This window comes from Clarias gariepinus, chromosome 13, assembly GCF_024256425.1.
Source record: "Clarias gariepinus isolate MV-2021 ecotype Netherlands chromosome 13, CGAR_prim_01v2, whole genome shotgun sequence".
NCBI lineage: Eukaryota > Metazoa > Chordata > Actinopteri > Siluriformes > Clariidae > Clarias > Clarias gariepinus.
In genome coordinates, this window is record NC_071112.1 from 14,622,736 (window position 1) to 14,643,684 (window position 20,949).

The 20,949-nt window shown below is 37.6% G+C and overlaps 2 protein-coding genes across 4 annotated transcripts; both read right to left on the reverse strand.

Moving 5' to 3' along the window:
• Positions 1–563: 563 nt before the first annotated feature.
• Positions 564–14,044, reverse strand: ahi1 (Abelson helper integration site 1). Of its 3 annotated transcripts, XM_053510617.1 has the most exons (28): positions 13,953–14,034; positions 12,673–12,812; positions 12,487–12,544; positions 11,829–11,953; positions 11,203–11,750; positions 9,321–9,469; positions 9,013–9,202; positions 8,682–8,874; positions 8,505–8,600; positions 7,552–7,737; positions 7,114–7,266; positions 6,869–7,001; positions 6,628–6,751; positions 6,315–6,544; positions 6,109–6,215; positions 5,358–5,476; positions 4,358–4,488; positions 3,816–3,956; positions 3,319–3,509; positions 2,693–2,738; positions 2,551–2,588; positions 2,352–2,466; positions 2,117–2,172; positions 1,931–1,993; positions 1,648–1,810; positions 1,468–1,562; positions 1,080–1,159; positions 564–895 (listed from the first exon to the last, which is right to left on the reverse strand). In XM_053510617.1, the coding sequence occupies exons 3-28, from the start codon at positions 12,494–12,496 to the stop codon at positions 700–702; spliced, it is 3,678 nt and encodes a 1,225-aa protein (XP_053366592.1). In that variant the 5' UTR covers positions 12,497–12,544; positions 12,673–12,812; positions 13,953–14,034; the 3' UTR covers positions 564–699. The 3 variants fall into 3 exon arrangements, with proteins under 3 accessions (XP_053366592.1, XP_053366591.1, XP_053366590.1); XM_053510616.1 differs by having other exon boundaries at positions 2,352–2,588; positions 12,673–12,809; positions 13,953–14,044; XM_053510615.1 differs by having other exon boundaries at positions 2,352–2,588.
• A 1,586-nt stretch (positions 14,045–15,630) lies between these two features.
• On the reverse strand, positions 15,631–17,431 carry lft2 (lefty2). Its single transcript, XM_053510347.1, has 4 exons — positions 17,167–17,431; positions 16,746–16,980; positions 16,197–16,436; positions 15,631–16,062 (listed from the first exon to the last, which is right to left on the reverse strand). The coding sequence occupies exons 1-4, from the start codon at positions 17,429–17,431 to the stop codon at positions 15,738–15,740; spliced, it is 1,065 nt and encodes a 354-aa protein (XP_053366322.1). The 3' UTR covers positions 15,631–15,737.
• Between the last annotated feature and the right edge of the window lie 3,518 nt (positions 17,432–20,949).

A 20,949-nucleotide genomic window follows, 5' to 3' on the forward strand; every position in this document is an offset into this window, starting at 1 on the left:
AACATTAAGCTGGTTCAGCGTTTTTTTGTTTTTTTTATATATATAAAACTGGTCTGTTGCTACTGCTCGGCTATTAAGCAAGCACATCAACATCAGCTTCTCAGCTTTGTGTTAAGTCACCATAGTATAAAATGTGACAAACTAATTCTCAGTCAAGTTCACACAGCACATGCAAATTCCAGCATTCTGCCAGGGCTCAACATTGAGCATGCTTGGAAGCCATGTTCCTCAAGCGGATTATAGTCCAAATGGTCCAAAAAATAAGTATGTGAAAACACGTGTACTGTATGTGACAAGCAATGGCTCAATGAGGGGATACTCCCATTTAAAATTTAAACAAAACCCTGTTACAGTTTTGTACAAAGTTTTCGGATAAACCACGGCCAATCTATATCTTCACCAATATATTAAACTATGACTTTACCCATGTTCAATTTTGTTTTCTTTTCCTCTTTTACGTTTGGCTGTTTATTCAAACCTTTACAACTAAGTTGTATCAAACCAGCACATATAAATATATTAACACTTTTAAATAAAAAGAAAAAGGCAAAGGCAACATGAACTCAATTAGGATTGTGTATTAAAATATAAACATTATAAAATTACAAAATACAAATAGAAGGCTTGATTACAAAAATATAATTAAGTACACTGGTGATTTTAATATGTACTGTATATATTTTTCCTTTCTCCTGAGTATTAATTGTCACCCCGATCTGACACTTGCTCCTGATTCGTAGCATCAAATTTGAAAGATCTGTGGGTTTGTCCTAATTGGGGAAGAGGTCTCTTTTTCCTGGTAGAAGCTCCAGAAGTGTCAGGATCTGCTGATGGGGTTGGTGGAAGATCACAAGAAAGCTCACTTTTCTTCACCTTCTTCTTTTTCTTTTTAGTTCTTTTAAGATAAAGGGGGAAAAAAAGAATAGGTCATGCCACAATCGCCTTAGGATGAATAAATACTGTATATATAGGAGATGGACAAACCTCTTTGAGCAAAAATACAAGACCAAGAGTTTAAAACATTTACGGCACTGCGCCTATTTAAGATGTTAGACTCATAATAATGTATTGGGTCGTACTTGACAGAAGATGCTTCAGCATCAGTGTCCTGCTCAGAAATGATCTTCAGCTCTCCAGATGAACTGACAGCTGCAGACAACTGAAGTCAAATGGGACAGAGAGAGAAAAAAATCGGTGCCAAAACCAAAACTGTTTCTCTTCTTTTTTTAACCTGTTCGAAATTAGGGCCCTTTGCCATAAGGATTATGGAGAGGCAAAGAATTAGAGACACCACCCTAGATATCAGTAAAACCAGGCTGTAATATGACGTAAATCTCCAAATCTTGAAAGCAGAACTTAAGTATCTTTTACCATTTTAAAGCCATCTACTTCCCACATATTTAGAACTAAAAGTATTTAATAGCACAACTGATTTAGATCACAATTTTACTTCATCTCTTACACTACCTTGCTGGATGGGACTCTGTTAACTCCTTGATTTATTTGCTCAGAGGGTCCAGGTTGTGCCTCTATTGCCCGTGAGAGGTCTTCATCAAATCCCTCTGTATAGGAGAAAGAGAAAACGGGTTTACAGGACTACATGAACTGAATCCTCTGCTTATCTCTTACCAAAAATACTCTACACACTTTGATCAGCCACATAGGCAGCTGGGAAGTAGCCCCGATGTCCACTGGCTAAGTATCCGAACCACCAGTTGTCATTGTCTTTGTGCAGCACATGGATCACATCACCGCGCCGTAATGTCAGCTCATCTGAACGATTGGCCTTGTAGTCGTACAGGGTCACAACCTAGACAACAACTCACATGAGCCCGGCATTTAATAAAATAGTTACGTTCTAGTTCGGCTAAATGTCTTTATAGAGCATATTTTAATTAAAACCTAATGATGACAACACAATGATAATTACCGTCTGCTGGGCTTGTTCAATATCGGCCTCAACTTGTAATTGAAATTCATGATCTGGTAGACTCTGGGAAATTCATACAATCCGCTGTTAATAATATGAAGCTAATTTTCTTAATACAAATTTAACAGGCATTGATTCGTTTTAGTCTTATAAATAACTCAAATAAAAAAAAAACTGATGTTCTACCCTTTGCTTTACTGATGGTATTCTTCTAATGGAATGCCCGAAAGCAGTGGCGCCAACTGCGTGTAGAGGGGGAAAAAAAAAAACTTTCTGAAAATGTTCCAGAGCACACAAACTTCAACATTTCATCAGCATGTCTCTCTCTGTAAGCAGGCGCTTTATGATATCAAATCAAATTTTATTCGTCACATACACAGTCATACACAGTATGATCTGAAGTGAAATGCTTATCATGTACATGTTTGTGAGCTGAGCGTGGCCTGAGGAATTAGCTGAGCACCAAGTGAGCTGGACAGCTGCAGGTTGGAGTGAGGAGACAGCAGAGATGGAGCAGGGAGAGACGTATGCAGACCCTGAAACACAGTAAGACAAATTACCAGTTGGATTCCTGATTGATGTTGAATTATTATAAACATATCTGACGCTTGTCCACTTGCCTCTTGGAATGAGCCCCGCCCCAACTGAGACATGCTGCCTTCAATTCAAATAAAAGACATTTGTGTTACTGAAAATGACATTTTAACGTGATATAAAACTTTTTCAATCACTTAGTCCTGTACAAACAGTAGATCAGCTCACCATGTTCATAGAGGTACTCCGTGCCAGAGGTACTGTGATGTGGCTCCTGAAACAAGAAAAAAATTCCTCCTATGGCTATACATGAGGGATGTTCAAGTCAAACCAGGACTTACAAGGAAATTCCTTTTGAATGAAGGCATCAAACTGATTGATGTAAGGACATTTACAGAAGCAGATGATGAGAATCTTAGTTGGAGCAACCTGATCCTTTAAAAATGGATGGATATCATATCACTAACTTAAGGAAGAAATGCATTTATCTGTGGAAACCGTACACATAATCATTAACAAACACCACTTGTGCATTATAGGAACTCGTCTGGGAGTTATTGCCACATCCCGTGTACAGTCCTGACCTCGCTCCTGGCTATTTTCACATTTGGGCTGTTAAATAAGTTCGTCACAGGCCAGCATTTCAGACAGAAAAAAGCACTAGTGAAATGCTGGGATAAGTGTAGCAGGGGATTGTATAGAGAAATGAAGGTCGTTTTTACTCTCACAACTGTGTTCTGTTCTAGAAAAGTAATTTAGATTTAAACATATTTGCTGACATGACAATATATTGTATATGCATCCTAGACTATTTCAATTTACCCGCCGAATATGTAAACTTTGCAGGCTCTTACCAGAACTGAGTCTAATTTCTGTTTAACGCGCTGCATCTTAAGGGACACGCGAGCAGCACTGGCGAATCGGTCCACCCCAGAAGCTGAAGAATCCTGGAGCGCAAGAGTCTCGGTCTGATTCCTCAATGTTTTACTCACAGCAGCGTCAGACCTGTTCGGCACTTTTATACTCTCCAGCTCCAACTGAGTAACTAACCACAAAAAAATAGAAGATAACTGGCTGATGCATATGTTTTTGTTGTATGTGCAGAATAATATAGTTATGCATCATTTTCTAGTATTTAGTATTATGAATTATAATGATTATAAAAGATTATGATTATGAAAGAAACCAGAAAACTTCCTGTATATAGTAAATGTACTGTATATAGCATATATCACGGATAAGAACGTCTGCCAAATGCCTAAATGTAAATGTATATTAACGGCTTCATTTTATTTTTTTACATTTTACATCTAAAACTCTGTATGAAAAATGTTTATCAATTTAAACTCACCTTTTCGGTCATACACGTATAACTGAATTGGTTGATTTTGCCCAAAGGCACAAAACGCCACCAAGTGCTCATGAGGATGGAAAGCCACTCCACGGAGAGCAGTCGGGTAGCACAGCTCTGAGTACATCGCCACTTGATCACCTACATTTGCCCAGAGAGCACAAACAGGCCTTCACTGACAGATTGCGCAACAACAAATAAAAAGCACCAGAAGGGCAGCAGGTGTTCATTTTGGTTAAACATAAACCATGTCTGTTCTTGTTTTAAAAAATCTATCTCTGAGGACGGAAAACCTATAGCCACGGTCAACACCTTTAAATGCAGTATGTTGGTCTATCCTAACAAGTACATTAAATAACACAAAAAAACTACAGTATGAGAATGGTGCCAAGTAATTCAGAGCAGGAACTGAAATACAAATGAATCTTTATATCCTAGTCTTAATTTCATCTGCTTTTCAATTTCAGCTGTGTTTGTTAAGGAAATCCTACTAGCCTACTGAAAGGACTATATCCAGTCACATGATGATGAGAGGACCATACCAGTCTCAGCGTTCCACACATAGGCAAGTCCATCCTCACTGCCTGAGAAGATAAAGTTTCCACATGGTGTAAAGGTACTATTGATCCTCTCCCTGTAATTTGTGGCACCTATATATTTCTTTATAGCAAAGCTGGAATAGAAATTAAAAGACAAAAATCAACCCAACTAGAAGAAAAGTCACAGATTTCTTGCATATATCACAAATATACAGAGAAGTGCCAGAGTAAAGGAAATAATGCCATTTTGCTAGCATGTTACTCCAACTGATGACATCTAATCCTGTGATAAAATATTTGTATTTTAAGGGTTGGGGTCTCTTAAAGGATGAAAGTACACGTGGCATAAGGGGTCACAGGTCTGGCGGCTTAACACATAATTATAACACCTTGTCATTGAGTTATTCCATCAATTTGTTTCTGCATTTAAGTTTGAGGATTCAGAAAGACTTCCAAAAAGTCAGGAACCAATAGGAATATTAATATCAGCAAATATGTCAATTCAAAATATTAAGCATAATAAAAGGTAAACATTTAAAGCACAGCTCTCATACTCTGTCTAATATATTTAATTCATCCATCTAGGAACCTTTGTAGTCCAAGTAGGGACAATGGAGGCCAAAAGTGACCTTTGTATTTATTCCCATTTTCACAACTGTGGTAGGAACTCTAGTACTAAACACTCACTCGCTCGCTCATTCACACACTACGGGTGATTTGGAAACGCCAATTATTCAAATCTGCATGTCTTTGGACTATGGGATGAAACCAGAATACTCAGAGGAAACCCACCAAGCATGGGGAGAACTTCATGCACACAGATCCTGAGGCGGTAATCGAACCCGTACCCTGGAGGTGTGAGGCCACAGTGCTAACCACTACCCCACTGTGCCAACTATATTACCGTGCCACCACTATGTCATGCATACATATAGACTACTGTACATCATTTACTACATAACGGACTGTATATGGGGTGCTGCACAAAATTCTATGTAATTACATTCTCAAATCCATCACTCGCAAAACACTGTCCTTGGCATGGATCAGAAGACGCCGTCCATTTGGATGGACTTCTAGTGAGCTGATAGGAATTCCGTTCAGTTCACTTTCCTTTATTTCCTATAAAGGAAACATTTAATGTCACATACTTATTAGTCATTTTATTGTAAAAGCCTTAACACAATTAGTAGTACAGTGAAACCTCTGATTACGAGTAACACAGTTTACGAGTGTTCCGCAATACGAGCAAAGATTTTTAATAAATTTTGACTTCAAAAACTAGCACTGTCTTGGTTTATGAGCACCGAGTATCATGTATCACACATGCACTTTTTGTTTTGATGCCGAGCGTCACGTGATCACAACTGACCCAAAGTTTTTTCTCTCTTTTGCGTGTGTGTGTTTGGAAAGCCGAGAGGAGGAGGGGTGGTGTGTGTGTGTGTGCGTTTATAATGTGCATGCAAACGGAAACACTTATCTGTCAGGATTTATTTTTACTTTTTTTAAAGGTAAAGTGCAGGTTAATTTGTTTTATTTTTACTTTATATTTTGTATTAATTATTTTTATGTATTTATTGTTTTGGGTTGTGGAACGAATAATTTGAGTTTCCATTATTTCTTATGGGAAGATCACATTTGGTTTACGCGTGTTTTGGAATACGAGCACACTTCCGGAACGAGTTATGCTCATAATCCGAGGTTCCACTGTATTTTTAAGTGTAATGATAATTCTGTATTAATTCTGACTTTACTTTGTCAATTTTCCACAAACATGCTGCTGCATGCCATGGTCCATCCTCTACTTTGGTACTCCATACAATTATTAGGCCAGCATTGTCTCCAGAAAACATCCTGCTCCCTGTGTCAGAAACACCATATTATTTTATTTACTACATTTTTATTAATGCTACACATAAAAGTGTATTTAAATAGACTACAGACATACTGTAAGCTGTACCTTCACTATCAAAACACAGTGCATTGATGAAAGTCTTGTGTCCCTCAAACTCTTGCAGGAGTTGTCCATTCACGTCTCTAACATCTAAATTCCAGACTCGAAGCAGACCGTCATAGCCCCCTGTTACCACCAGGCTTTGGGCCTGAGGGTGATATTGGGCAGTGTATACAAACGATGGGTGGGGGAGGATCTTCTGAGCAAGTCCCTGCAGTCTTTCAACGTTCCACACTCTGACGGAAGGAAATGATGTTTAAACAATCATAAAGATGAAGATCTCAATACTTATGTGAAAGATATTCAAGGAGGCATTCACCTGACTGTTCCGTCGGAGGATGCCGACAGAAGACATGCGTCATCTCTGCTCCAGCAGAGATCATAGACGATACTGAGGTGGCCATTAAACGATGCTAGGACTTTGCCTGAGGGGATTTCATACACTACAGAAACACACACATCAATCATTATATAAATTGTAAATAATTTTTGTAAATCGTGATAATCGTGGTCTATATGAGTAAAGAAGCATGCTTATCAAGTACTTATCATCTATTGACCTATAACGGGGAACGCATCTCTGTCTGCACAAGCAGCAGCCATGACCCTGCCCTCATGAGAGAAACATAGAGTGAAGCAGCCCATCTGACCTCCACGGAATGACAGCATCGGCTTGTTTGGGATACGACACACCTGGTAGGATCATTTTTAAAATAAAAAAAATTAACTGTATTAACAAAATGCTTTTTTTTTCTTTACAAAAGGATTTGGATTTAACTATACTTGTTAAATACTTTCATGATACCTGTCCAGGCAGCCGGCTCCATTTTATGGCATCTGCTTTGCTCTCCAACAGCTGGGTGAAAGTGTTCTGAGCCAGTTCAGAGTGGAGCTCAGTGTATGAGGTGCTGCCCCTCTCCTGCTGCAGAGCCATCATTGAGCGTATGCTGGGGTCCACCTACAGTAGTGACAAGATGGTGACAAGATTGCCTTTTTTATATATAAAAAAATACAGATTCTTATTAATGTGAAACTCTGGTGTTTCGCTCTGGAGTTTTGCATTTTAGAGGTGGAAAAGTAACATTTTCCTTGCAGTGCACTGTATACCAACAGGTACCTTAAAGACAAGAAGAGCTAAAATAACACCGAGATATACAGTATCAATGTTTCTCTACAAATTTACATTGATATTTAGAAGAAGCAAGAAATACCACTGTTTGGTCGTTACTGAGGTGAAACGTACATGTTCTGGTAGTTTGAGGCCTTTCACTGTGACATAAAGAGTGGAGGCATATCTGTTCCAGGGGTATTTCGACCACCACTGAAACACCTCGAGTGTTTGGGGAGTCTTCCTAGCTCTTGGTGGAGGGCTGTACAGCTGGAGGCGCAGTTTGCTGCTAACATTCAGCACACCATTGGTCCCAACAAGCTGGAAAAAATATATTAACAAAGGGTATTAACAAAAGATTCACCCCATGCCTAAATTAGGATTTGGGAGTTACAGACTAAAAATAAAATCAAATTCAAATTTTAAAAGTACACTGTGTAATACATTACAGTAATAATTTCACCAATTTTTTACTTTTTAAAAACTTTCCTGCCAGCTTTTACCAAATGGACTTGTTTTAGATTTTGTTATGAATCTACACAGAATATACAAATTCTAGGAAAAAATTACTATAGGAAGCAAAATTATGACAAAAACGTTATTATATTATTATTATAACATTATAAATAAGTCCGTCCTTGAAAGACCCCAGAATTTATTAAAGAACATTCCTAAACAAGTACATGAAGATGACTCCACATCCACCAAGTCTAATCCTGCTTGTTATGTCAGAGATAACCTTAAAATAGGTTTTATTAAACAAATTAATCAGGGTTTGGTTTTGAAGAAAATGCCAAATTTTGAGCAATCCACAAAGTACCATTAAATCCAGCAGTAAAAATGAAAAATATAAAAAAATATATATAAATCAATGAATCAAGGTAAGGAGAACACTATTTTGAAAAACAATTTTGTATGTTCATAATATACAGTATAATCCAGAAAGTGTAAAATGTGAAGAGATTGGAGAGGTGCAAGTCATTATAAAATAAAAAAAAAAGAACATTGTATGGGAGCAAATACCAAGAGCTGAGTACAAAAGCTGTTGAAAACCCAACTGTTACAGAAAACAAACTAGTTTGCGGTACCTTCAAAAAAGCCCAAGCAATCTTGCGAAATCCTCGCTCGCTTAAGTCAGCTGAGGCATTTGCCTTTGCTTCCTCCATGCTCATGAATTCAAGTATCTATTAAAAAAATAGAAGGGTTTTAAACCATGATGCAACACTAATAATGTGTAATGTGATGAATAATCGATACTAGCTCACCTCGAAAAAAAGGATGACCTTTGGAGCTTCATCATTCTGTTGGATAAAATAACTGAAGCGCTCATTAAAGATGATCTGCTCCTCCCACTCAGGAACGATTGACTTCTGTTTCTTAAAGTCAAAAGGCTGAGTTATAATGGGAAGGACATGCTCGACATTCTCCTGTTCGTAAAAGGAAGACACTCGACGATGGCTGAGTGTAACAAAGAAAGTGTACAAATATATAAACAAATAAAAGAATCAGGATGGGAATATTACATCATAACAATATATCAACGTGTCTTGTTTCTCAATAACTCCAACCAGATTTATGTCTAGCAGTGATACCCACCAGTCCTCTTTCTTGACATACTGTCCAGTTATTTCATCCACAACATGGACTTTGACCATGGGATGGGACACCAGAAGGTCCGTCTTGAGTCGGTCTGTACGGTGAACATAAACTCCCAGCACCAGGCTGTCATCAAAGGCTTGACGAGGGAGTGCATCCACTTCTGCCTGATTGTCCTCTACTGTTACGTCTGTCAATGATGAGCCAACACAACCTAATTATTTCTAATATTATAAAAGCAGACTCACGAGTCATATTGTGGGTGAATTGTTGCCAGAAGTGACGAGTAAACGTCCTGAATTCCATACCTTGCTTTCTCTTCTTTTTCTTTTTGCCTATAGGCTTGACTATGTCTTCTTTCTCCTCCTCTGAGATATCCTTTTGAAAGTCATCCTTTGATTTAGTTTTATCAGCTGCTAAATCCATCCGATTTTGGTGACTTGACGAGGGAAGTTCACTTATAATAATAAAGAGGTGTAAGTATTATATTGGCAAAAAAGATTATTCTAATTTTGCTTAAGCTTGTTAAATAAAAAGATCTCATTTTAAATGAAATCTCACTACCTCAATTATTTAAAGGTCCCATATATCTGTAACAACTTAACACAAGTCTCAGAGGTCCCCGAGTGTGTGTCAGTTACTGCTCCAGCTGAAATACCCCTCAAAGTCCCTCTTTTGTATTTCTCCTCCACACACACAGTTTTAGTAGCCACATTTACATGGACAATATTTCTCAGAATCGATTAAAATCATTCTGATTAGAGATTCCAGGGTAACTGTTGACATGGACACTGACATGATGTGATGAAGGTTTACATATTTAATCAAACGGTTAATCAGAATATAACTTCTCTCCTCCATGAAGCATTAAGCATGGGCTAGAAATATAACAGAAAAATAAACGTGGCCATTGGTTACAAAAACTCTTATGATTTATGATTGGTTAAATGCTTTACTATGTATGAAAAAGCAAGCCAATCAGTGCCCTTCCTCATCCAAAGACCCGGTGGATGAAAGTAAACACAGGTTAGAGAGAGCTGATCTCACACTTTACTGATTAGGAACAGAAACTTAATTTGCCACCTTGATGAAACTGGATCTCACGAAGGCAAGACCAAAAAGCTGTTATAAAGCCTTTACAGAGCATAAGTAGCAGACACATCTAAATATCTGTTCAAAAGAGATTATTGCACATTTTGGATGCCTTTAGTATCATTTTACAAATAAGAAATAAATAAAAGTCAGAAAAGACTATGGAATTAGAAGGTGTGTCCAAACTTTTGACTAGAATATATATATATACACACATACACACACACATATATATATATACTGTATATATATATATATATATATATATATAAATACACACACATACACACACACACACACACACACATACATATATATATATATATATATATATATATATATATATATATTTCACCCCGTGAGAAAGAAATGGAGCACGTGTTTACATGGCTAATGTTTAACTATTGAGTGGATTATAAAATGATTTCTCCAAGCCTCATTCAGATCAAAACGAATCTAATCAAACTGGTCCAACTGAGATGATTATGTGATGTAGTTTCATTCAATCCCTGATTGAGCTATTATTCTGATCATTATTGAAATAGGAGGGTCCATGTAAACGAGCTTCTGCCGAGCCCCTGCACCAAACAACTGCAGCACTGAGCAGCAACCTGTGGGAGGGTTTTATTATTATTTATAATAATTTTTAATTATTTGAGGTCACATAAAAGAGAAAATCTAATTGGCTTGTTTACTCTCACTCACTCATCTTCTATTCCGCTTTAACCTGTATTCAGGGTTGCAGGGACCTGGAGTCCATACCAGGAGGCTTAGGGCACGAAGCAGGGTATACACACTCACACTCATTCACATACTATGAGCCAATTAGCCTGCATATCTTTGGACTCTGGGAGGAAACAGGAGTACCAGGAGGAAACCCACCAAGCACAGGGAGAACATGCAAACTCCATGCACAAAGAGACGGGAATCGAGCCTGGCCGGGAATCGAACCCGGACCCTGGAGGTGCAAGACGACAGTGCTAACCACTACACCACCGTGCCGCTTGGCTTGTTGAGACCAATCTAAATGTCTAGAAGTGACTAAACAGGGAATTTATCATAACAGATGCCCTTTAAACTCGTACTAAAAATCCTCACCTTTCATCTTTTTTACTTTCTTTCAGATTCCTCTTTTTCTTCTTCTTTTCAAATTCATTGTTTAACACGACTACTTCTTGAAGCCTTTCACTCGGTTTCTTATGTTGGGGTTTCTGTATAGCCGCTTGCTCCTCCTGCATAATCTGTCGCTGATACTCCTGAAGGAGATCATCTTTGTTTTCAGACTCTGCTCTGGTATCACCGGCATCATCGCCTCCTCTACTCTTCCCTTTTTTACCCTTCCTCTTCTGCACTGAATCTGCCCCAGTAGAAGGTTTCGTTTCAGACCACAGGGCATTCTTTTCACTCTCGTCTTCATCTTGAATAGACGGTGGTGGAGGGAGTGCTCTTTTGCTTCTCTTTCTTCCTGAGCTTGCAGTGGACATTTCCTCACCCACATGACTGATGTTGGCCTTCTTGAACACCTCGTTCTCTCTGCGTCTGTTCTTCGTGTACCTTGGGCTGCCCTGGACAGGGTCATATGTGTTATTGAGAATAGTCTCATCTTCCTCTGTGTGTTTGGACAGGTTTTTCTTTAAGGTCTGAAGCTGAAAGAGAACAGAGTAAGGACAAAACAACACAAATCTGCATATATTGTTTTCATTTCTAGTAAATTCAGTTCATACCTCCACATTCTGCTGCAGCTGCTCAGATTGTTGCTTGGGCTTTTTCTTTTGTAAAGGAGGATTGGTATGTCTCCTTAAGACTTCATCTATGTAGGTTCTTGGCTTTGCTCTCACATCACTCTGACCTGTTAATAGAATGAGTTTAACCGCCAAGACACAGCATTTACAAACGTGTTTGGATACCTTACTATCACATGCATATGTGGCCCTTCCAAAACCATGGGTATTAACCTGGTGTTGGTCCCCGTTTCATCGTTACAATAATCTTTACTCCTCTGTTAAAGCTTTCCACTAGATTTAATTAAGTAGATGTGGGAATTTAACCACAAGAGCATTAGTGAGGTCGGGTACTGACGAAAAACTAGGGTAATGTCAGTGTTTCAGTACGTTCAAAAGGTGTTTAGTGGGGTTAAGGCTTCACAGACGCCCCTCAAGCGTGTCCACTCCAACCTCAGCAAATCATGACAAGAGCCTTGCTTTGTGCCCAGAGGCATTGGCATGTTGGAACAATAAAGAGAAATCTTAATGATGCAGGATCCAAAGACATTCTAGACGATTGAGCGTGCACCAACACATGAAGGGAATTACACATATGGGTGTGATGATCAGGTCTACACACATGTTTGGCCATAAAATGTCGTACTATATAACTCTTTACCTGCCGGCATCCTCGAAGATGTAAGGGCAAATTCATCCTGTGTACAATACACCTGAATCTGAAACACAAAACAGACAAATTATTATACGATGGGTGATTTAAAAAATTTATCTGCCCCCTGTGGAATTTATTTTAATTCAATTTTATAAAAGACAAATAAATAATTTTTCAACAGAATCTACTTGCTTTTCATTAGACTTTGTCCGTCTGCCAACAAGCTTCCGTATTCCCTCATTTAGAAAATGTTTAATGGTGAGCTGCGAGCCATGGATCCACCCGTGTCTTCAGTTCTTCATCAGAAGTGAATCTTCATCCTCATAGGCCTGCTTATAGGGGACCAAACAGGAAAAGGTCATGACTGTGGGGAGGATGCTTTAACACCTCAAAACACCTCAAAACAATGCTGACAGTGTAGGCAGAAGTGTGTGGACGTGGATTGTCATCAACAGCCTTGGATAGCAGTTCTCTGCATTGAATCCAAAGATTAGGGATCTAAATGGAACCTTTCTTTTTCTGGTAATAAATGTTTCAATTCAGTTCAAATTGAGAATCTCAGAAAACTGAGATTGGGGCACTGATGAATTTTCCAGGTAATGATGGACTTTTGAACTTGTTCTTGGTCAGCGTTCCACACAGTAATGTTCCAAGTCGCATCACCATTAATGATTCTCTTTAAGAAACTTTCACCTTCCTTAGAGTATCGGTCCAAATTTGTGTTTGCAGATATCCAAACATTTCTCTATATGCTCTTCAGTAACTTGTTTTGTCACCAGATGTACGCTCAGACCACAAAACACGTATTACTGCACGCTTCTCTTCTTTCGTGCAAATCACAAGTGGGGCGTCAATTTTTACTCACACAAATGAACTGAACTTTCAAAATGAACTGAAAAAGACTTGAACGGAAAGCATGGATTATTTTTGACTCCTCATCGCACAAATTGCATAAATATTTGCCCATAACATGAAAGAGTGTAAAGAAACAGGATAAGCGATGCTTTTTACTTCACTCAAACATCCGCCTAAGAGGATTCTGCTGATGCTTGAGTGAAAATATCCTGAAGTGAATGCTGATGGCTTAAGCCTGTTAAATAAAAGAGTGATGTAAGTTAGCTAGCTAGCTGGCTAATCCACATACATCCAGGTCCATTCCAGCAGGGATCAATCAGCAGGTATTAACCATCACAGTTAGAAACCATAATGCATAGAGCACACTAAAATGTCAAAAGATGACGTCATTAAAAACTGTTTCACAAGAAATCGAGACTCTTCTGTGACTTTTCTCTTTATTGAGGTGTGTGTCTGCGTTGTGTCCAAATCACCGTTATTTCACTGAATGTCCACGTTAGCCAGCCAGCTACCAGAGTAAATCCACATTAACGAAGCATCTAAAGTAACAACCAGCTTAAGCTTTTAACAGTAACTCAAAACCAAGTGCGATCTGTTACATAGTAAATGTTACTTACCTAAAATCTAAATTGAGTCTTTTTAGAACGTTCCTCTTAAATTAGCTATTGTATTAGCCAGTGTGCGGTTGCGATGGTATCCAATAATAAACAAGTTCTAGCGCAGCCTCCACCTGACGTAATCATCTGAAAGCACCAATCAGAGAGCAGCACCGAAAGTCGTCACAGCGCATGAAAAAAAAATCTCTGCAGTCAGCTTCGTTTATACTCTGACGACACAGCGCCCCCTGCTGCTTATGCTGCACACATACATATTGTTTCTGGACAGAATTCTGTGATTTTGGACCGAAGTACAAATTAGTTACAGACAGAAAAAAAAGAATCATTCATTTAACTTAAAATTTTATTCATTTAACATTCGTTTAACCAACACAAAAGCAATAGCTTTATCTTGTCTCATTGAAAGGGCGTTAAAGTTTATAGGTGTATGTGTCAATAAATCAAAGTGAGCATCTTCATCTGACATGTATTATTATATTATATTATATTATATTATATTATATTATATTATATTATATTATAAAAAACATGATTAGTAAATATAATATACAAAATATCAAGGTATGTAAAACACCAGTAGTAGAAACATCCTACAGCTTAAAAAAGCTCTAAAAAAACTATTTTCTTGTCATATCTAACATAAATCAATAAGCTTCTTTCTGTGACTATTGTTCTTTAAATAATACCTTTACCAGGTATTTACATCACCAGGTATTTCACCTTTTAATCACAGTTAGAAATCATTATTCAAAACACACAGTAATATGCAAAATTCTATATAATATATAATAATATGCCATTCTTGAAAACTGTTTTATAATAAAATATAGACTTAATTAGTAAATATTATATACAAAATAACAAGCTGTATAAAACCAATAGCACAAAGATCCTACAACTTAAAAGAGCTTCAAATTACTTTCTTTTCATATCACACAAAAAAAATCTTGAAGCTTTTTGTATGATTATTGTTCTTTAAACTTTTTGCTTACGTGCCCACAGTTTATAGTTAATAATAACTTGATGTTAGCTAAATAAAAACTAATCTTCAACATGCTCAATGACTGTTCTCTATACTCGTTTCTTGTTAAACGAGCTTTCACTAGCTTAATAAATGCATTAGTGAAACTATACACTGCAGACAGAATAATCACTGTCAATGAAACTATTCACGAATGGAATCGTTAAAAACAAATTATTACTAAAGCCACTGAAATCAAAGCCTTTGTAAATATTTTTGACATCTATCTCACCTTATGTAGCACTAAGGGAGTTGTTTATTGCAGGCTGCATCCTGCATGAAATGCAATCAGCTGTATATGAAACCCAGCATTTGATTGCAGCGAGAGTGTGAAATGTGTTAATGGCTGGTTCGCTCCAGGTCTTATGAAGTGCTCGTTAGCATTTAATTGATTCATGTGGATAGCTCCTAATTCCTAACTAATCCTAGGTGTTATTTCTGAAACTGAAATCTGAACCTGTTAAATTCCATTGCTTTGTCAACCTTCCCTAACTAGCCAATTAGATTCAAGATCATAAGCGTTTACATGGTAATCTATAAATAACATGCAATGTGTGCAATATAATATTTGAAATACAGTAGGCTATAACACAAAAGATTGTAGATTTTTTTTAATTTTTATTTTCAGAAAATAAAAATGAATCACAGAGTGCCTTTAGTGGTGCAAAATTAAAAAAATAACGTGACTCAAGACAATATAATATGTAGTATTATTTCAAGTGCTTAAGGTAATAAAAAATAGTGAGAAGTCCACGTGGATATCTTTAAACTGTGGATATCTTGTCCATGGAACATCCGCACTTCTCAACGATCATGTTGGGAAATTCGGCCACTTCGATCTGAGTGTAGTCCCCTTTCTTCAGCAGGTACATAACCGGCAGAGGTGCGCTTTCGACTACTGAGCAGGATCTTGGTCCGTAGCCGTAATTACGCTTTGGCTGCTTACATCCTCCCGTGCAGCGGAATGCCTGGTATCCGGCGGGCTCTAGGATCCAGTACTGCGCCCACGTTACTTCTCGGAAGTTGATGTAATGCTCCTCTCGACAGCACGCCTGATTGTCCGCGCCGCGCTTGCAGTCACCCAAGGACCTGTATAGAGAAATGCATTATAAGTGACATTGCTTTTATATATAGCTTATACACACAGCTTACACCCCCAACATACAGGACAGAGTCTACACGACAGGGTTAACCTAAGCATGCTGTATTATAATAGCACTTACCCATATTCCTCCAAGTTCAAGGTGTACAGCACGAGTTCAGGTGTCCCTGCAGTCTGGTCGAGTCCGGTCTGCGTGGTGAATCGCACCCGCTTTGCCATTTCGGCTGCATGACTCCCAGGCCTCTCTCCTTCGATCCGCACCTCCAAATGCAGTGGGCTTTTGGTCAGTGACTTGGACCAATATTGAACCGCCTGGGTCACGTCAAAACTCCTCAAGCCGACCTCGTTCACTGGCACCAACCTGTCAAATATAGGAGCATGCGTTAAACAATTAATTCTTTGTTCTTTCTTTATTAAGTATTCAATCAGAAATCACAGTCTCTTCCGACTGGGGGAATTATACAGTAGAACTGGAATTCGTAAAGAGGCCAACAAAAACAGGTCTAAGATCAGTTCTAGAATCGGGGCCTATTCGGTCGAACCGGTTTTGCGATTCTACAACTGTTCTCAGAACTGTTTCCTCTTCGAATTTCATTTTTCCTGTTTCTCCACGCGAATGACCCCCAAGTGTCTGTCTCACAATATGACTCATTGCTTTCATTTTGCTCACCTTGAGTCTACCAGTGAGGTATGGTTGGACTCGCTGCACACCCAGTATATGCTCACTCGGGCATGATTGACAGGTCTGTGCTTCTTCTTCTCGGTCACAGGCATCTTACGCGGAGCGGTCTGGTAAAGTTTGAGCTCTGCCATGGCCACCTCACTGTTTTCTTTCAGTCGTGTCTCCATGTCAAACACTAGATGTTGTCGAGTCATGTCTGAGTATTTAATTTCTCCTGTGATATCTGGGGAAAATATAAAAGGATTTCAATTTCAGTCAACTATTCAATCCCAATTTGACATATAGGCTATAAAGCTTGGCTAGGTAGTTGAAGTGTACATTCAACATGTAAGCTACAAATGACTGACAACTTATCTGTATATTTAATACTTTGTGCAAAAAAACAAAAAAGAAAAGAAAAAGATCTTACCTGTATCACCATGGATACGCCTGAGGATTCCCGCCAAACTGGGCAGAGACCTTCGCCTCCGAGAGTGGTGCAGTTTCAGCATGGACAGATACTTGCTCTTGATGTGATTCGGAACCACCAGGTTTTCTAAATCTCTCTTCTGGATCCTGGGCAGCTCTGTTAGTCCGAGTTTCTGTAGAATCGCCTCCTTCATGTTTTCAGTGGAGTAAGTTTGCGCCAGAGCGATGAGCGCTGCACAGAGCAGCAGGTGGACGAGGAGAGCCATGTCGTAGGGTAGTAGCAGTACTACACGGTCACTACTGTGAAGAGACTGAAGGGCTTAGGAGTGTCCTCTCCTTATATGTGGCTCGACCCCCTGCATCACATCACGTCTAGACCACTTTACAGCCTTAAAGGGGGGAGGGGGGGGGGGGCAACGTGTAGAGTCTGAAGCACTTCAAAGACGCATTCGCTAATTAGGAGTAGTTACTCTGTTTTCTCAGATGAGTGTCTCAGCAAATAAGTAAATAAACGCATACATACATGCATACTTACACACAAGCACCTCAAAAACATGCATGTGAATTTAACATGAACAGTATCATCATAAGGGTTCCTTCTTATACAATATAGTAGCCTACTAAAGGATATGCTTACTTTTCCTTGTCTCTGGGTACTTATACAGTGTAAGTATAAAGTATTTAATTTAATTAAAAGATATTACACAAAACATATTATTGGCACAATCATATGGCTTAATGTTAATTATATAAATGTAAAAATCCCCAAACTGATCTCCATATAAGTCAATATATTCTATGTCATGTATATCATGTATATATCCTGTTTCTATCTAACATATTTTTTATTATATTGTACATAATTATAAAAGGACTTAATGGTAACACTATTCATTCTATTGCTAGATTACATTCATTAGATCACATATATGCTTTATGCTATAGTTATAAAAACATGTACTGTAGGAGGCAACACTCCAATAAGCAGTGTAGTGTGATAATACATCAGGTGTACATCAACCCATTCTGAGACTTCAAAAAGTTTTTTTTTTAAATTATCAATAGGTTTTAAGTATTATATTTCTATCCATATTAATGACAAATTTAGCTCCAACTTTGTTGTGTGGGCTTTGGTCTAGCAATTTATTTAGGCTAAATATATTTAGAGGTAAAGTGTATTCAGGAATTACTTTCTCTCAAGGATCAAGTTATGATTACAGATACAGACCACAGGGTTGGGCACTTGGAATGTGGATTGGAAGATGTTTTCTTAAGGGGGTGATTATCTATTTCTGCTCTAGGATCAGTCAGACCTTTTTTGTCCCACAAACAGGAGGACTAAAGTTGGCTTCAGTCTGCCTTGTGTATTGGCTTATAGGTTCCCTATCAGACAACTCAGGCCTCCAAAAATGTCTGATGATAGATCAACTATTCTCAAACAAGCAACTGAATGTCCTCCCTAGCCTGCTGTTAACCATGTCATTAATAAAGATATTTTGTCATGGTAGAAAATATTTACAATATTATATTAGTGTTTCTGTATTAATTTTGTTATATTATTATTATTGTCATTATTTCATAGAATTATGAATACAGAAATCGTGTTAAACTGTTTATATTATTTTGAAAAAAATCTGTGGGAAATGAATATTGGTTAATGAAAAAACTTTACTTTGTTATCGACACATTTCCTAACACATTAAGTATAAAAAAGTATTCACTTAAAATTAGGGCAAAAGTGTTACATTTTATTTTCTTTTATAAGAATTTATTAAAACTTTTTTAGGGGCTAATTATTACTTGTCCTTCTATGCACATTCCTAATCCAGTGGCCTCCTGTAGCATGCTATATTGATTAATGATATAAGATGATCCAATTATATAAAGTTTTTCATATATCTAAATTATATTTACATAAGTTGTGTAACTAATCCTTTCCATGAAATTGTCCTGGACATTTCACATTGAACAAGGCATTCTACACAGCTTAATAGTCTACCTGTTTATGGGTTTTGATGTCACTGAACAGTTAATACTCTTGACTAGACTTCCAATTCATTACATGGGCTGTATATGATTTACTTGACCATTCCAAATCCAATTACACAAAATGCCAGTTGTCTAACATCTTAATTGAATAAGAGGAGCCTGCAGGTTTTCTGATCTCTTATACTTTCCTTGAGTATGGGCTACCAGTCCTTCCAATCTCATGTGAATACACAAATGATTTCACTTTTAATACTTAAAATATTAATGATATCTGTGTTAAAATTGCATTGCTTTTATATTTTCAGTTCAATGGGTCAAATATAGTGTCACCCCAGTATGAATATATTGTATTAGTTATACATTTCTATTTGTTTGTTTGTTTGTGTTATTGTCTTGGTTTAATATTAATGGCAGAATAAATACATTGATGGTGCTTATACTTATTCTGAAACTGTTTGAGATCAGCATGTGTGTATGTGTGTCCTGGTTGATGTATAGCACATGCTTTGGTGTGTTTAGTAATAAGGTATTACCTATTAAATATTAATTGAGTGATACATGCTAAGATAACGTATATGTTTAAAGTTAGTCTGGAAATACATTTGAAAGCATTGTGCAAAGACAACATGCGTGAAACATTAATGTAAAACATAAACAAAATAGATGAAACGTGGCGCATTTAAAGTGCATCTAGTCTAGTCTGCTGCCTTATTAGCCTTGGCGTAGCAGTTGGTTCACTTCTCAATACACACATATTATATAGACTCATTTATTTGCCCTGCAGCAGGGTATTTTATGTAGGCTGTAGACTACTACATACTTTAAAGGTCAGTTAAATGATCTAGATTGAAGGTGGGAATTTTCAGTTTGATTCGCCAAATGAAAAACAATAGCCCAGTAGGATAAAAACAACGTTAAACATTGCTCCTTTCTTTTAGCCTTTTAATCAAAACGCGACTCGAATAAACACATTAGGCTATGTGTTAATGATAGGCTGCGTGTCACACATTAGCATCACAACGTCGATTCATTGACCACCGGCCGCTTTACAGGTCACTATCCAATATTCCCTTTTTTTCTGAATGAAATATGTAAGGCTGTCGAATATGTCAGGATATTTTGACAGCACTTGCACGGCTACACCTTAATCCACTGTTAAACAAAAAGACTAATACAACAGCCATATACAGTACATAGACGTATAGACTTAAATACATTCCATTTAACAACAACAAACATATTATAATATCAATACGACACTTAATATTGTATAGAGACTCCATACATGTATTAATATATAACGAACGTGCATAGTTTAAATGTATAGGATGAGATAGTTTTATACGCAGTGTTGCAATCTTACTTATCACGTTCAGCTATTCATTTGTCCAGCAGTCGGCGCTATTATACCATCATCGTTAATATTGTAACGTTGTGTACAGGGCTCTTTTTCATGCATTAGGAAAATTAACACCTTTTGGGTGGAATGATACATTTGTTTTTTTACAATACTTCCTGTGCATGAGTGCCATTTTTGCCATAAGTGTGTAAACACCCATGAAGGCGTTTCTCCCACCTCTAAAAGTAGGTGTGTAATTGCTTTATTAAGTTACCCTACCTATAAAGACTTGGTTGACGCCTCATATGTAGGTTTTGGCAAAATGTAACTTTGTTTACAAAACCTTCTCCATATGATTACCGTCTCTTTGTAAACAAACGCAGAGATGTTTCTCCCACTCCCATAATTATGTATACAACTGCTTTATTACGTTTCCCTATGTATGAAGGCTTTGGG

Bases quoted from the DNA above. Each gene is read 5' to 3' on its own strand.
- ahi1 (XM_053510616.1), bottom strand. The intron at 11,751-11,828 runs GTATGAACTGAA...GTTCTCTTTCAG, and splicing joins AGCTGCAGCAGAATGTGGAG to CTTCAGACCTTAAAGAAAAA. The intron at 8,875-9,012 runs GTGGGTATCACT...TGTTACACTCAG, and splicing joins TATGTCAAGAAAGAGGACTG to CCATCGTCGAGTGTCTTCCT.
- lft2 (XM_053510347.1), bottom strand. From the start codon at position 17,431: ATGGCTCTCCTCGTCCACCTGCTGCTCTGTGCAGCGCTCATCGCTCTG. The intron at 16,981-17,166 runs GTAAGATCTTTT...TATTTTCCCCAG, and splicing joins GCGTATCCATGGTGATACAG to ATATCACAGGAGAAATTAAA. The intron at 16,437-16,745 runs GTGAGCAAAATG...TATATTTGACAG, and splicing joins ACCTCACTGGTAGACTCAAG to GTTGGTGCCAGTGAACGAGG.